The sequence below is a fragment of the Paramisgurnus dabryanus genome, chromosome 9 (assembly GCF_030506205.2).
Source record: "Paramisgurnus dabryanus chromosome 9, PD_genome_1.1, whole genome shotgun sequence".
Classification (NCBI taxonomy): domain Eukaryota; kingdom Metazoa; phylum Chordata; class Actinopteri; order Cypriniformes; family Cobitidae; genus Paramisgurnus; species Paramisgurnus dabryanus.
In genome coordinates this window covers 22,795,874-22,810,666 of record NC_133345.1, presented here as the reverse complement: position 1 = coordinate 22,810,666, position 14,793 = coordinate 22,795,874, and the positions used below count along the sequence as shown (strand labels likewise).

At 37.5% G+C, this 14,793-nt stretch overlaps 2 protein-coding genes across 19 annotated transcripts in view; both read left to right on the top strand.

The window, feature by feature from the left end:
* mef2aa (myocyte enhancer factor 2aa) overlaps positions 1–10,813 on the top strand; it is a 103,552-nt gene extending 92,739 nt beyond the window's left edge. For 8 of the 18 annotated variants that reach the window (XM_065283148.2, XM_065283151.2, XM_065283147.2 and 5 more), the window contains 5 exons: positions 508–692; positions 4,878–4,904; positions 6,380–6,506; positions 6,679–6,802; positions 7,280–10,813. In XM_065283148.2, the coding sequence (XP_065139220.1) occupies positions 508–692; positions 4,878–4,904; positions 6,380–6,506; positions 6,679–6,802; positions 7,280–7,607 (791 nt within the window). In that variant the 3' untranslated portion in view covers positions 7,608–10,813. The remainder of the gene's footprint in view (positions 1–507; positions 693–4,877; positions 4,905–6,379; positions 6,507–6,678; positions 6,803–7,279) is intronic. The other 10 variants (XM_065283159.2, XM_065283154.2, XM_065283160.2 and 7 more) reach the window with 5 other exon arrangements.
* Positions 10,814–11,337: 524 nt separating this feature from the next.
* mctp2a (multiple C2 domains, transmembrane 2a) overlaps positions 11,338–14,793 on the top strand; it is a 54,058-nt gene continuing 50,602 nt past the window's right edge. The window contains exon 1 of the mRNA XM_065279092.2: positions 11,338–11,760. The gene's annotated coding sequence lies outside the window, so the exon portion shown is untranslated. The remainder of the gene's footprint in view (positions 11,761–14,793) is intronic.

The window sequence follows — 14,793 nt, the reverse complement described above, 5'->3', positions numbered from 1 at the left end:
ATTCAATTGGAACAAGTTCAAAACGAAAGTAGCGTTTCGAACTAGGAATGGCAAAGTGCACCAGATGTAACCGTGCCATTGACACCCCACCAAAGTTTTCAGATTTCTTCTCCAAAATGGAAGTTTAATTGCTTTTCATAGCCGTGAATGGTTGCACTCAATTGTAATGACTTTAGCCATTCACTTTTTAAAGAGCTTAAGTCACACTACATTTGTTAAACTGAATTGCTTTCCTCATCCTGGGACGCTTTGACGCCATTGTACACCAACACAACCAAAGGCTCATCAATTTTAAAATTTACGTTTTATTTTCGTAAATGTGCAGGATAATTACCAGGGTCTTATTAGAAACTTTCCCAGAGGGTTGGGAACACTTAACGTTGCGTGCTATGAGATGCTATGACTGCAGCTGGGAAATGGCATGTCGTCAAATCGACTGATGGCTGTTGGGGATTGGTCGATTAGAGCGCAATCCCATGATGCTTTTTGTCTGTATGTGTGTCCCAGCAGGAAATGGCTTCGTTAACCCGAGGGGCTCGCCAGGGCTTCTGGGTACACCCAGCGGGAACGGACTGGGTAAAGTCATGCCTGCGAAGTCACCACCACCGGGGGGCAACATGGCCATCGGCAGCCGCAAGCCAGACTTGAGAGTCGTCATCCCCCCATCCAGCAAGGGCATGATGCCTCCCCTGGTGAGTGTTAAGAAATGAACTTTTATCCACGCTTACTCTCAAGACACTTCCATGCCTACGTGATTATTCAGTTGCTTCAAATCTACTTGGTCTATTACTACTATTATTATAAGATCTGGGTACGAGTTGAGAACCACTGCCATAGATCAGTATTTGGGACATTCCACCAAATCGGTGCAATTTGCAAGTTGTTAGTTAACTCATCAAAATAAAAAGTTCACTTTTTATCTTTTTTAACACTAAATCTAATATCGCACATATTTTACTTTTCAAAATGAGTATTGGTCAATCTCAGCTAACTCGTTTATTTTGTTAACAAGGTTTCATTAGTCCATTTTCTTAAAAAATAAATCCAGATAATTTACTCATCATCATGTTCAGTCGAGAAGAAATGATGTTTTTTGAGGAAAACATTCCAGGATTTTTCTCATTTTAATGGACTTAATAGACCCCAACACTTAACAATTTTAATGCAGTTTAAAATTGTAGTTTCAATGGAGTTTCAAAGGACTCTAAATGATTCCAAACGAGGCATAAGGGTCTTATCTAGCGAAATGATTGTCATTTTTGACAAGAAAAATAAAAAAATATGCACTTTTAAACCACAACTTCTCGTCTATCTCCAATCCTGTGGCGCCCCAGCGCGACTTCACGTAATTGCGTAGTGACGTGGAAAGGTCACGTGTTATTTATATGAAACGCACATTTGCAGACCATTTTAAACAATAAACTGACACAAAGACATTAATTAGTATCATTCGACATACAACAACGTTGGAACGGTCCACTTTCTCCACACTTGTAAACACTGGGGCGTAGTTTCGATGCATCATCCGTGACCTCTTGACGTGACGACGTATTACGTGAGGTCGCGCTGGCGCGTCACAGGACCGGAGAGAGACGAGAAGTTGTGGTTAAAAAGTGCATATTTTTCAGTGATCATTTCGTTAGATAAGGCCCTTATGTCTCGTTTGGGATCGTTTAGAGTCCTTTGAAACTCCGTTGAAACTGCAATTTTAAACTGCATTAAAACTGTTAAGTGTTGGGGTCTATTAAAGTCCATTAAAATAAGAAAAATCCTGGAATGTTTTCCTCAAAAAACATAATTTCTTCTAGACTGAACAAAGAAAGACATCAACATTTTGGATGACATGGTGGTGAGTAAATTATCTGGAAGTTTTTTTTTATGAAAATTGACTAATCCTTTAATAGAGGGTGGAGATATGGTAACAGGACTGAGTTTTTGGCATAGATTTAGAAAATACATGAAATATAGCTGCATTAGACACTGAGCAAATTCTAGTGATTTACCAAAATGTTTTATTCTTAAATAAACCAATAGCATAAAAGAAATAATATAAGTAACAAGATTGAACGTCAAGATTGACATTCACAGTCATAGCATCATTATCATCAAATATACAAAAAAGAAAATGAGAAAAGTTAATTTTGATCTTCACATGGCCTTCAGAGGATCCAGATGATGTCACTTCCTGTTGAAAATGTGACTTATTCTTAGATTTTCAAAGGTTGGGTAACAGGGCTGAGTGAAATCCTGGGGACATGACTAAAATGTACATTTTATCTAAATAATATGACTTATTCAATGGTAAAAATATTTAAAGCAAATATGGGATATGGACCCACATAAAAATGCAAAGAAATAAAGATATCTGAAAAGTTGTATGCTTTATATTTAAAGATAAAGGACAGAGATAGAGAACAGGGACGGATAAAAAAATTAGTTTTTTAATGTAGTTTTTATTAATGTTTTAAATGACATTGGTTTTAATAATAAAATGTATTTTAGAGTTAGTTTTTTGCATTTTATACATATAATGTCATGGGGACAGAAATGGCACAGATTTGGTGGAATGTCCCGTTTATAATACCACCTTAAAGGGTGTGAAATTAAAGTGGAAACATTGTCAAAATTAGTAGACCAGTGGAGGATAATATCTCCATGATTCAGGTACCCTCATTCCTTCTATTATTCATATAGAAATTAGAGAGCCTCTTAAATGATTATAATTAAGGTGCAGAGAGCTCTGGCCACATTCTGCACCTGAGGCTATACCCGGCTGTCAGCCTCATAAATCACTAAAATATAAAACGGGAAACAGAATAAAGAATATTATTATTATATTTAAAAATGGTCAATGATTTGTTCAGCAGCAGAAGCCTCTATATTTCCACAGCAAGGCTCGTGTCTTGTTTGGTAAATAGCATTGGGGTTACATAGGGTTCTCCCAGCTCAGCGGAAATATACCGTACGCAAGCACGCGTGTGTATGGAATAGTATCCGAGCATCTGGAACCGGTACAGTCATGAATCAAAACAAATTCCACATGCCAAGCTAATGGTGTCTGAAGTCATCACTAGTAAGAGGCCCAGAGGATTATTTATTTGTGTATATTTAGGTATACGGCGAGTGTCCTTTATGTGTGGGTGTGTGTATGTGCGTGCATATGTGAATGAACTGCTTCAAACAGACAGTCTAAAGCAAGGCCTGTAAATGTGCCTGCAGACAGGCTGTCATTAGTACATAATGGTATTAAATTAATCACATCGCAGTGTGACAGAGTTGGGATGAAGGCTTAATCAGAAGCCCAGAGTGTGAGCCAGATAATATCTTGTCGCCCTTGTCGTGTCTCCCCACTGTTATTGATTGAGTGCTGGTATTAAGACAGCACTGGCCCGGCACCACTGACAACTTACTATCTTCACAACTGTACAACTTTACACTGTCAGCTGAATCCGAACAAAAGAATGGATAAGAGATTATAAATCAAGACCCTTAAGTGATCAAGTTATCCAAAGGGACAAAAATATAGAGGACAGCTGGGATTATTTTTGTGTCGAAGGAATACAACTTTTGAAATATCGAAGTAAAACACTTTAAACATTAGACATAATCTAAAAGAAACAAAATAAGCTACTTGTGTTGATGGGCATTATAGAGAAAGCTTCTTATTGGCTACTCATATAGTATAATAAATCTTTTTCTATAGTTACCATCATAAAATATTACATTATATCTTATTTAGCCCATGCAGTGCTTACTATTCGCATCAGTTAAAGGATTAATTTTCTTTAAAAAAAATCCAGATAATTTACTCACCACCATGTCATACAAAATGTTGATGTCTTTCTTTGTTCAGTCGAGAAGAAATTATGTTTTTTGAGGAAAATATTCCAGGATTTTTCTCATTTTAATGGACCCCAACACTCAACAGTTTTAATGCAGTTTCAAATTGCAGTTTCAAAGGACTCTAAATGATCCCAAAAAAGGCATGATGGTCTTATCTAGTGAAACGATTGTCATTTTTGGCAAGAAAAATAAAAAATATGCACTTTTATACTACAACTTCACGTCTATCTCACGCCAGCGCGACCTCACGTAATTGGGTAATGCCGTCCAAAGGTCACGTGTTACATATATGAAACGCACATTTGTGGACCATTTTAAACAATAAACTGAAACAAAGACATTCATTTGTATCATTCGACATACAACAACGTTGTAATAATACGTGATGACGTATTATGTGAGGTTGCGCTGGCGCGTCACAGGACTGAAGATAGACGAGAAGTTGTGATTTAAAAGTGCATATTTTTTATTTTACTTGGCAAAAATTACAATCGTTTTGCTAGATAAGACCCTCATGCCTCGTTTGAGATCGTTTAGAGTCCTTTGAAAATGGACTAATCCTTTAAAGCAAATGATTGTGCTATTGAAAGCAAACTGATTAAAGAGAGCTAAAAGACACACATGCTCATGTTTGGATGAGTCTGCGAGGTAAAAGGTTAAGTACATCTTAGCTGTCAGGCCAAGCTGCTCACATTTTTGTATACAAACCTGATATTGCCCTCCTCTACTTTCCCTTTGTGTTTCATTTACCTAATTGCTACATGTAAGACAAACCACATGGGCCATGAGGAATGAAAACGTTGTGCATTTAGTGGCGGTGAATTTGACTTTTCATTTGAATTTGACTCTGAATTTGAATTTCCAGTTTCATAGCAAGTAACATGAGGCAGCGTTCGTTTCACGCTTCAGTCTCGAAATTTGAATAAGTTAGTTTAAAGGCACGTCCTGGTGAGAACGGCGGGCTGACCCCGCTGAGCTTAGGCGTGCCACCTGGGCCTGTACTGACACCCTCATCTGCTTTTTTCTTTGGGAAGCAGTCGGAGGAGGAAGAGATGGAGTTGGTGAGTTTCACTAAATGCACGGGAAAGGCAGCAACTAATACGCTTTCGATGCGGTTTGAATATCACATGGCTTATCGATCAGAGCCACACTAACTGAAGATCAACTAAACCCAACTGGATGAACTCATGAGCGTTGTGTGGAAACTGTTGTTTGACTCACATTGCATTATAGAGAAGCCGTAGGAGCCACTGTGTGTTCATACTATAATAAATAGGCGATTATTGTGGGTGAATTCTGAGAAGATAATGACAGAATCTCCATTATAAATACTTTGATACCTCACTGATACAGTTTTACCATATGCTGAGTGAAGTAATGTAAAAGATTAAACCGAGGCAGCATTTTAGGAATCAAAATCCAAATAAAACATTTGTTCTGTCCAGAAATGTTTTTCCTAAAAAAATATCCTCTCTAATGTATCTTGTTATTTGGCCTGGACAGTGATAACTTTCCTTAAGATGATGTCATTGAGATAGAATTGAGTCCAGAATGATATCATTAGTCAAGGAAAGCGGCCAACTACAGTCGAGGAGAATGTTTTCACAAGCTAAAGAATTTAAAGTAATGTGAACACATTTGACAATATTGAAAGTTCAGGGATAAACTAGTACTTAAAGGAATAGTTCACCCAAAAATTATTTACTAACCTGTGTAAGTTTCTTTATTCTGTTGAACAAAAAGAAGATTTTTTATAAATGATGTTGACGGTACCCATTGACCTTCATAGTATTTGTTTTTCCTACTATGGAAGTCACCATCAACTGTGCGGTTAAAATGTTTTCTTTTGTGTCCAGTAGAATAAAGAAACTCAAACAGGTTTATAACAATATAAGGGTGAGTAAACAATGACCGATTTTTTATTTTTGGGTGAACTTTAAGCACATACATATTCAGTTATTTATTTGAAAAAAGAACTTCGAACAACATGTCTCTGGATATGTTTTTTTTTTGTTTAATTTACGCCCTGTGGTACTCACTGGGGTACACCTAAACTAAAACAATGTCCCCCAATGTAAACGTTCTGCTTTGGTAAAGTTAAGACGTTGCTGTGTATGTGTGTGTGTTAGTTTGTGCACTGCATGTTTACCTGTTTGGCTTGGGTTGACTGTAATTGCACTGCATGTTGGTTGGTACATTTATTATAGATAGATACTTTTTGTCAATTTACTCCAAACCCAGTGGGTATAACTTCACAGGACAGCAGCAACCTTATATGGACAATATACAGATACACTGTCACTTACTGTATTAAGGAAGCTTACTGAAGTGTGTTAGTCCGTGAGCTTTTAAATTAAATGTAGCTGACAACCTGAAGGTCTCATTTTCCAATGAATCGACAGCGCCCCTTATTGGTGAACAATGATATTACCACACCAAATACTTCACGTGGTTGGGTACAGTCACAGTGTGTATGAACTGTGTATGTGGTGGGATTTCGATCTCACTAACTTTTTGTATTTGCTCCTGTGTACAGAGCACCCATAGGATAAGCAGCTCCCAGTCGACCCAGTCTCTGGCCACACCGGTGGTCTCTGTCACCACCCCCAGTCTGCCACCACAAGGCCTGGTGTACTCAGGCATGCCCACTGCCTACAATACTGGTGAGTCTAAAAACGCACTGTTTCATTGCTTTAAAATGCACATTCACTGTGTCAAAATAAAGAGGACTAACGCAGATGCTCATAAAAAATTTACTTGAGGCGCTGCTGAAGAAATGTGTTTGTTTGATTCATAAACACTTTTGTTGATTGTGGTTGTGTTGTTTTGCTTTAGAATACTCCCTGAGCAGCGCTGAGCTCTCATCTCTTCAAGGCTTTGGCTCTCCAGGGCTCTCTATAGGCTCAGTGTCGGCATGGCAACAGCATCAACTGGGCCAGGCAGCTCTCAGCTCGCTGGTGTGAGTAACATAGATGTCTGCAATTACACGCACACAGTTTGCAAAAGCACTAATGCACACAGGCATGCAGTCAAATGTGTGATAAAATAATTTTCTGTACTGTATGTACAGTCAGTGAATCCTTTTTCTTGTTGATTTTGCCATAAGATTTTTTTTGTGAGCTAAATAGTCCAAGCTCTACTATTATGTTTGTGTAACTTATAACTGTAGAGTGCATGACTCACAGACAGACATATTGATTTTATAAAGAAGCCTTAATAGCCTGCGAACGAAAGCTTTTATTTAAATGCAATGCTTTTGCCATCACAACATTAGTGAAAAGTCACATTCGGCATGCTCCAATTACACGCGCACCCTCGAAAATGATTCAGGTTCTGTTTGTTGTAAGTAAACAGGGGTGGAATATTATACATACTACATCCTACAAATATTTAAACACTTAATTTCTAATATACGACTACATTTCTCTTTGTTCAGAGGTGGCGGTCACTTACCTCAAGGCTCCAATCTCTCCAACATCAGCCACATCAACATCAAATCGGAGCCCATATCACCCCCACGTGAGCGCGTCACCCCATCTAGTTTCCAGCCCCAGCAGCAGCCTCCCTCCGGGCGTCTGGATATGGGCCGCTCACCCGTCGACAGCCTCAGCTCCTCCTGCTCATCCTACGACGGAAGCGACCGAGAGGATCACAGGCACGACTTTCACTCCCCACTCGGCCTGGGTCGACCCCCTGCCGGCGGGGCCGAAGAGAGGGAGAGCCCAACGGTCAAGCGCATGCGCATGGACACCTGGGTGACATAAAGCTGTCTGGAGCTGACCGCCAGTCAGTCACACGCAGGGCTGGGGAAGGGAACGAAGAGAGGGGAGACAGCAGGGAGGGTCATTATTGTTATTATTATTCTATTGTTATTATTTAACGTCATTTCACTTTTTTGTAAGTAGGTGGATGGTGATTGCAGATGTCCTTACATATCGAAATTAAGCAACTTAGTGGAGAGAGAGAGAGAAAAAAATCTCAAGTCAAGAATAAATGGTGTAAACAGGTGTTATCAGGTACTTGATGCAAATTGGATTGCGCGAGAGTCTATGTTTAAACAAAAACAAGTCATACTAAAACTTTCAGACACTTGTCTTAGCTGTAAAATTGGCAAGTATCAACAGTCATCAAAGTTTTGGGGTGAAGGTTGTTGTGTGCTGGGCTCATGTATTAAACAATGTATCTGCACTCGCCCGTATGAAATATATCACTTAATAATTTATTTAAAGATAATCGACAGTAGATCATAGATTTGGATCGGTTAATACGAGGCAAGGCTTGTATCGAAATTGAGATCACATTCCGCCTCAGTCAAGACATTAATCGAATAAAAAAAATGTCTCTAATGTGCTTAATCAGTTGCAAATTTTCTATATATTGGTGACAAACGGTGGTCCGGTGAATTTGAAGACGATAGTTGTTGTATATTCATGCAGCTCCAACAACCCAATGGTAACGCAAGCCAAAGCCTCCTCATCATTTTGTCGTACTGTAGGTTGGGAAGTTCAGCATTTCTCGCTCAATGTTTGTTTTATATTAGTTCTGTCATAGTGTGCATTGTTACAAATGTTGGAAAAATGATAAACATGCAAAGCAGATCTTGAAACAATATCTAAAGCCATGAACACTTGCTGTTCTGTTTGTAAATTAAAGATTTGAGCCAAACCTTTTTTTTTGTTATGTACATAGCAACTTTAATATATATCACTTTCGGTGTAAGTACGTATGTATTGTACCTTCACCAGATTCAAGAAAAAAAGTATATTTTTGTGGATTACTGCCATGTTTACAAGGCGAGATCCTTATTAAGTAGAGTATTCACTGGTTAATATTTACTATTTTGTTAACTATACTGTACTTTCTTCAAATTTGACTATTATTGGTAATAATCAAAGTGTTTTGTTGTTTTTTTTTTTCTTGAAAAGGTTGTTTTTGGGTCGTTTACCCTTTAATGGTGGTGAATGTCTGTCCTTAAGAAATTGTAACAAAAGAGCCGTATTCAAGCTCGACCATCTTTTTGTTTTGTAAAACGATGATTGCCATGCTAAGAAAAATGGTTGCTTTTCTTAAACAACTGTTTTTTTGAGGGAATAGCCTGCAGCTGCTGAATACACTGCCTACTCTAAAACTCAACTTAGCTTAGATGCACTATTCAATCATCTTTATTCAAACACGAAAGTTTCGATTCAGAAACATTCCCACAGTTTGTAAAAAAGTTAATTTTTTATTTCAATCCCCCATATTCAATGCTTATCTTATAATAAAGATATTGTAAATATCATAAGTAACACCTTTACATCCATGCATACTATGTACAGAACATTTCCCCACATATTTTGTGAATTGGCCTAATGTAAAGGAAACACCGATCGCAATGCTCCGTATTGCTTGACAAAAGGGGGCGCTGTAGCTCTCTCCGCTGTTGCTGTTTTGCTCTATATGTGCATATCCCTCTATTGTAAGGCTGTGTGTTTGTGCAGCACAAATGTCTGGTATCAGTGGCCTCCGGTTTGCATCACACCTCACTGACACTCAGGTGGCAAAGCGACAGGGGATTCAGCAGCTGATGGAAATACTAGAAATTGTAAATAGACTTGGACATGATCTCTCCACAGGATTGCACAAAAGTTTGTTCAAGTTCACCATCGGATAAAATGATGCTTTCCTCTTTAGATTTGTTATGTATTTGGACAATGTGTACACACCAATCACTTTAAGATACCTCCCTGCCGTTAGCAACTGGCAATAAGCTGATATTAATCTATGCAGTCCCCGACCCACACATAGCAAGGAACACGAGACATTCACATTGAAACTATCAGTGAGATTCATAATAAAAAAATACTATAATATCATATCCCCATTTGTCACACAATGTTGCCTATAGTTCATAAATGAAGTGCTCTTTAATGAGCTTCTGAAAAGAAGACTGTTAACCCTTTGTCCCTAAGTGCTTACATATTAAGGCACACTTAAGATGAAAAACAAGAGCCATGCAGTCACTGCTTTACTGTAGGTAGGCCTATAGCTTTAGATATAATCTCAGACGTACGAGCTTTGTTGTCTCAGCTGAATTTAATAACTCGGAAACCCATTGTGAGAATCATTTAAAGTTGATCACAATCAAAGCTTTTCAGGGTAGACAAGCAATAATGCTAGCCTAGTGTTATGAAAGCACTGGGAATAAAAAAAACTTGCAGTTTTTCATACTGCAATGCACACATACATACTCACCCACTCAACATTAGTGCTCGATTTGGAATCAGGGAATGTTTCTCTGCTACATGCACAATTAGAGCCTTACTCCAAAGAGTTGCTGGTGTATCAAATATATCACACATCCCATTTGAAATTCATTCAAACAACATTAGCCTCAGTCTGATGAAGTGCAGCTTGTCCACCAGTCCCAACAAATGCACAGAAGAAATACATAATAATCTAAAGGGAGGAGGCTGTTCCTATGGTGCAGAGTGAGTGCCGTGTCTGAAATCACAAACTGTTGAATGTGAATGGAAGGGATAAAGAAGAAACAACAATTGTGTGTTGCGTACTTTCTTCACTTTGCTGTGCAAGATTACACTGCTTTGCTTTATGGCTTTTCTAAAACAGAATTATGTATTTGGTAATTGTTTGTAGCTAATAGTTCACTTCAAGAAGCTGTTTGCGGTTTGATTGCTCAAACCGTTTGGCGGCACAAGCTGGACTTTGTTGCCATAAATGAAACAAGATTCGTTGTTTCAAAAAAAGGAAAAGAAAAAATGGACAAAAAAAGTAAAAAAAAAACATGAGAGAGACCTTTAAGTTAATCTGCATTATATTTCCCTTGAATGTGTTGTTTTCTCTTCATTATACAATTAATATTCTAGTGAACTTTTTATTGAATGACTAAGATATTATGCTAGAGATTGTTGTACAAATTTGTATTCTGCATTCACTAAAGTAAAGATATTGGCTTTTATTGTGTAATATAGGTTCTCTCGCTTCTTCTGTGCTAACTGAAGTGAACAATTCTCTGAATTTGAGTAGACTTTGTCCACATGTGAAAATCCAAACATTAGAATCTGTCCGCTTTATTAAAAACTTTATTGTACCCTCAAATACTCACTCTATGTGCCTTCATACTGCATCACACAATCAATGCAAGTAAGTAGTTATTTTTTCTACACTTTTTAGTTTAGTAGTGGGCTATGAAACACAGCATAATATTTATTCAGATCTTTAAATCTATTACAAAAGTTGTACATTTAATTAAGGAAAGTTTATGTGAATAGCCATGCAATATTTAAAGCTGCCACCAGGTGGCTCTAACTTATCATGCAAACCAAATAAGTGTGATGTTATGGGTTTAATATCACATAAGGCTGCATGTTATGGCCGTTTTTCAATGAATGTTTGATCAATATACTGTACTAGTGTAATCCCAGAAAGAGGTTAAAATGAGCTCAAATTTACTTACAGTAGGTACTGCAGTAGGTACACTTAACGTCACGTATAAACGTTTGCTAAAATACATTTATTTAACAGTCTCAATATTTAGACTCGTTCATTGACATTTCGACCATTTAACTCTATAAATAATTTATTGCTACAGTACATTTACGCAAATTCTCCAAGTTTCTGTAACTGTTTTAGTGGCAATACCCCGCCCTGCAGCACAAACCGGTTTAAGCGCGAAGGTTTATGTTGTGTTCGACTGCGCAGATTAATCAGCCTATGATATCAAAGTGTCGCGAGAGCAATCTGTATCGCGATACTCTGATGTCAGACGGCGATATGTCTGTGCATCGATGCATGAAGTTGAACACACCTCTCAAAAGACGCCAACTATGCTGACAGACAGGTAGACGTGAGAATTGACTGCAAAGGTGCCATGTATTTCACCTGAAACACGTCTGAAAAACATTTGTTTGGATAGAGGTAAGAGCTTTTACTTTTGATAAATACTTTTACAGTAACCACAGGCAAACGTTACGCAAATATTGTTACGGTAAAACGGACAGAATTAGTTATTTTTACGACCTACTTTAGGCAGTTTGAATATTTCAGTGTTTAACGATTTAATACATTTTTGACTGCTGGCTAATTCTCTCCCAAAGTTTTATATATTAACAAAAAGGTACTCTTAAGATTTAGTTTTAAGTAAATTTACTAAGGCATACAGTCAAAACGAATGTTTTTATCGTTAAGTGTAAAAAGGTTTAACGTTATTCTGTTAAGGTGAATTGTTGGTAAACAGGGGGTATGACCTCAGACCTAGCTACAGTACTAATTCTTTAAGTTGCTAAAAATGACATCAGTAAAAGAAACCAGACCAACACACCTCACTGAGCAATGCCCCTATGTGTCTGTGTGCCTAGTAAGTTAAGTGCTTTTACCATTTTTTTTTTTGTTTAATGGAGTTGGAGGTGTCATAATGCATTACAACTTTATTATTTGACACTGCATGGTACAGCAATGTAAAAAAAAAGAAAATAACATGTACAAGCGATTTGCTTTGCTCTAAAATAATTAAGTTTATATAGTAAATAAATGCATTTGGTATGCATGGCCATGTGTTTTTTTGGCTGATGTGTTTAATAATAGTAATTTAGTTACATTATTTTAGTGACTTTTATTAGCATGTTAGCACAATGAAACTAGTGTGACTCTTGTGTGTGAAAACTCACAGTTATACCACCAAAATGATGGTGGTCTGATATGTGTCACTGTCACACAGCATTTTTTTCCCTGCATACTTTGCATTTGTTTATGCATGCATGTTTCATCACATTTCACTTGCTTCCTGCTACTGGCTTGACTTTAATCAGGTGACAGAGGTCAAGTATACATAATATAAGCTATAAACATGTCATCCACCTTTGCTTTTCGGAAGTGACCAATGATAGTTAGAGTTCTTAGGCATAACAGCTGTTAAAAGTGAACTTTTTCAGAATGCTAAACTGTATTTTCTCATTGTTGACATTCTTTTAAATGAAAACTGTCTTTGAATTGTGTCTGTCTGCTTTTTTGAGGGTTTCATTTACAGTGTGGATACATATTTTTTACCTGCAACCAGCATTTGGTTAAAGGAATAATGCAGCCCAAAATTTAAATTCTTTCATAAGTTTTTTCCCCATTATGCCATTCCAGATGTATATAACTTCCTCTCTTCAGTTTGACACAAACAAATAATAAAAATATAATTAAAGTGCCATAATGTTATCTCATGGTACTCAAAATGGTAAAGCTACAAAATGGCACGAAATGTACATCCATCATTAAAGTAATTCAAATGACTCCAGTGGGACTCCAATATTTAACTTTTGAAGCAAATTAAACATCACATTTCCGAAAGAAAATTATTAATATTTTAAAGGGACACTCCACTTTTTGACAAATATACTCATTTTCCAGCATCTCTTCAGTTAAATATTTGATTTTTACCCTTTTTGGAATCCATTTAGCTAATCTCCGGGTCTGGTGCTACCACTTTTAGCATAGCTTAGCACAATCCATTGAATTTGATTAGCCCATTAGCATCACGCTAAAAAATAACCAAAGACTTTGCTGCTGTAACATGGCTGCAGGAGGCCCAATGATATTACGCAGCAGCCGAAAATAGTCCCTTTAGTAAATTTGAATGGCAGGAGACTATTTTCGGGCAGTGCGTAATATCACTACGCCTGCAGCAAAGTCCTTGATTATTACGCCAGAATGAGAGGATAGTCCTAGCCATATCTGGCTAGAAAAAAACAACTTTTAATTTTCTGTCGGTCTTAGTACAAGATGAAACTACAGAAGAGTCAAGTTTTAAATCGGAAAAATATCAAAACTCTTTGGTTATTTTTAGCACGATGCTAATGGTCTAATCAGATTCAATGGATTATGCTAAGCTATGCTAAAAGTGGTAGCGCCAGACCCAGAGATCAGCTGAATGGATTCCAAAAAGGTAAAAATCAAATGTTTAACTGGAGTGTTCCTTTAAGCTTATTTCAAAATGGCCGCTAAAACCAAATATGACGGTATGTCAGTAACATGAAATCTTATTGGTTCTTGTGTGTCTTGTGCTGAACCACACATAGGGGCAGTTTCCTGGACAGGGATTAGATTACTGTAGTCCTAGACTAAAATAAATGTAAGAGCTGTCCAAACTGAAAACAGCTTGCACTGACATATCTTAAAATACATCAGTGCCCTTTGTTCTGCCTCAAAATGCACACAACTGTTTTTAGTAAGGCACGTTTGTTAAAACTAGTTATATTTCCTAATTAAACTAAGGTCAGTCCTGGTTTAAGCTAATCCTTGTCCTGGGATTAAAGTTTTGGAAGAAATATTCCTTGAACAGCTCTTTACATCAAAATGATATTCTAGACTCTAAGGGGCAGTTTCCCGGACAGGGTTTAGTTTAATTTAAGACTACACTCTTAGAAATAAAGGTACAAAAGTTGTCACTTTCAAAAGGTACACCCTTGTACCCAAAGAGTGCACAGGGTTTCCCGCAGAAAATTTGTTAGTTAAGGTGGTAGGGTTGTGCAGGTGGGCAGGCCGGGGGAGTGGCAATCAAAGGGGCGGGGCGTACGCGTCATGATGAAAATATTTTATTTAAAACACTCAAATAAAACTCAATTTTAAAGAAACTATGACAGAAAATGAACACATACTAGATTAGTAATGAATTAAATGTTTTATCAACAGGCTAGTTATCCTCCAGACAGTGACGGACCATGTCTTTCTCTCATTTCGGCCATGTGGCGTTTGGTGGAATTTTTTTTGGACGACCTAGTTAAGGTGGTAGGGTATCCCAGCTTAGGTGGGCCGCCCGAACTGAAAAGTGCTGCGGGAAACCCTGGTGCATATTAATACTTCAAAGCTACATATTGCCTGTTCAAAGATACTTATTTGTACCTAAATTGTACATATTAGGACTGCCACAGTGACAGCTTTGTACCTTTATTTTTGACAGTGTAGGCC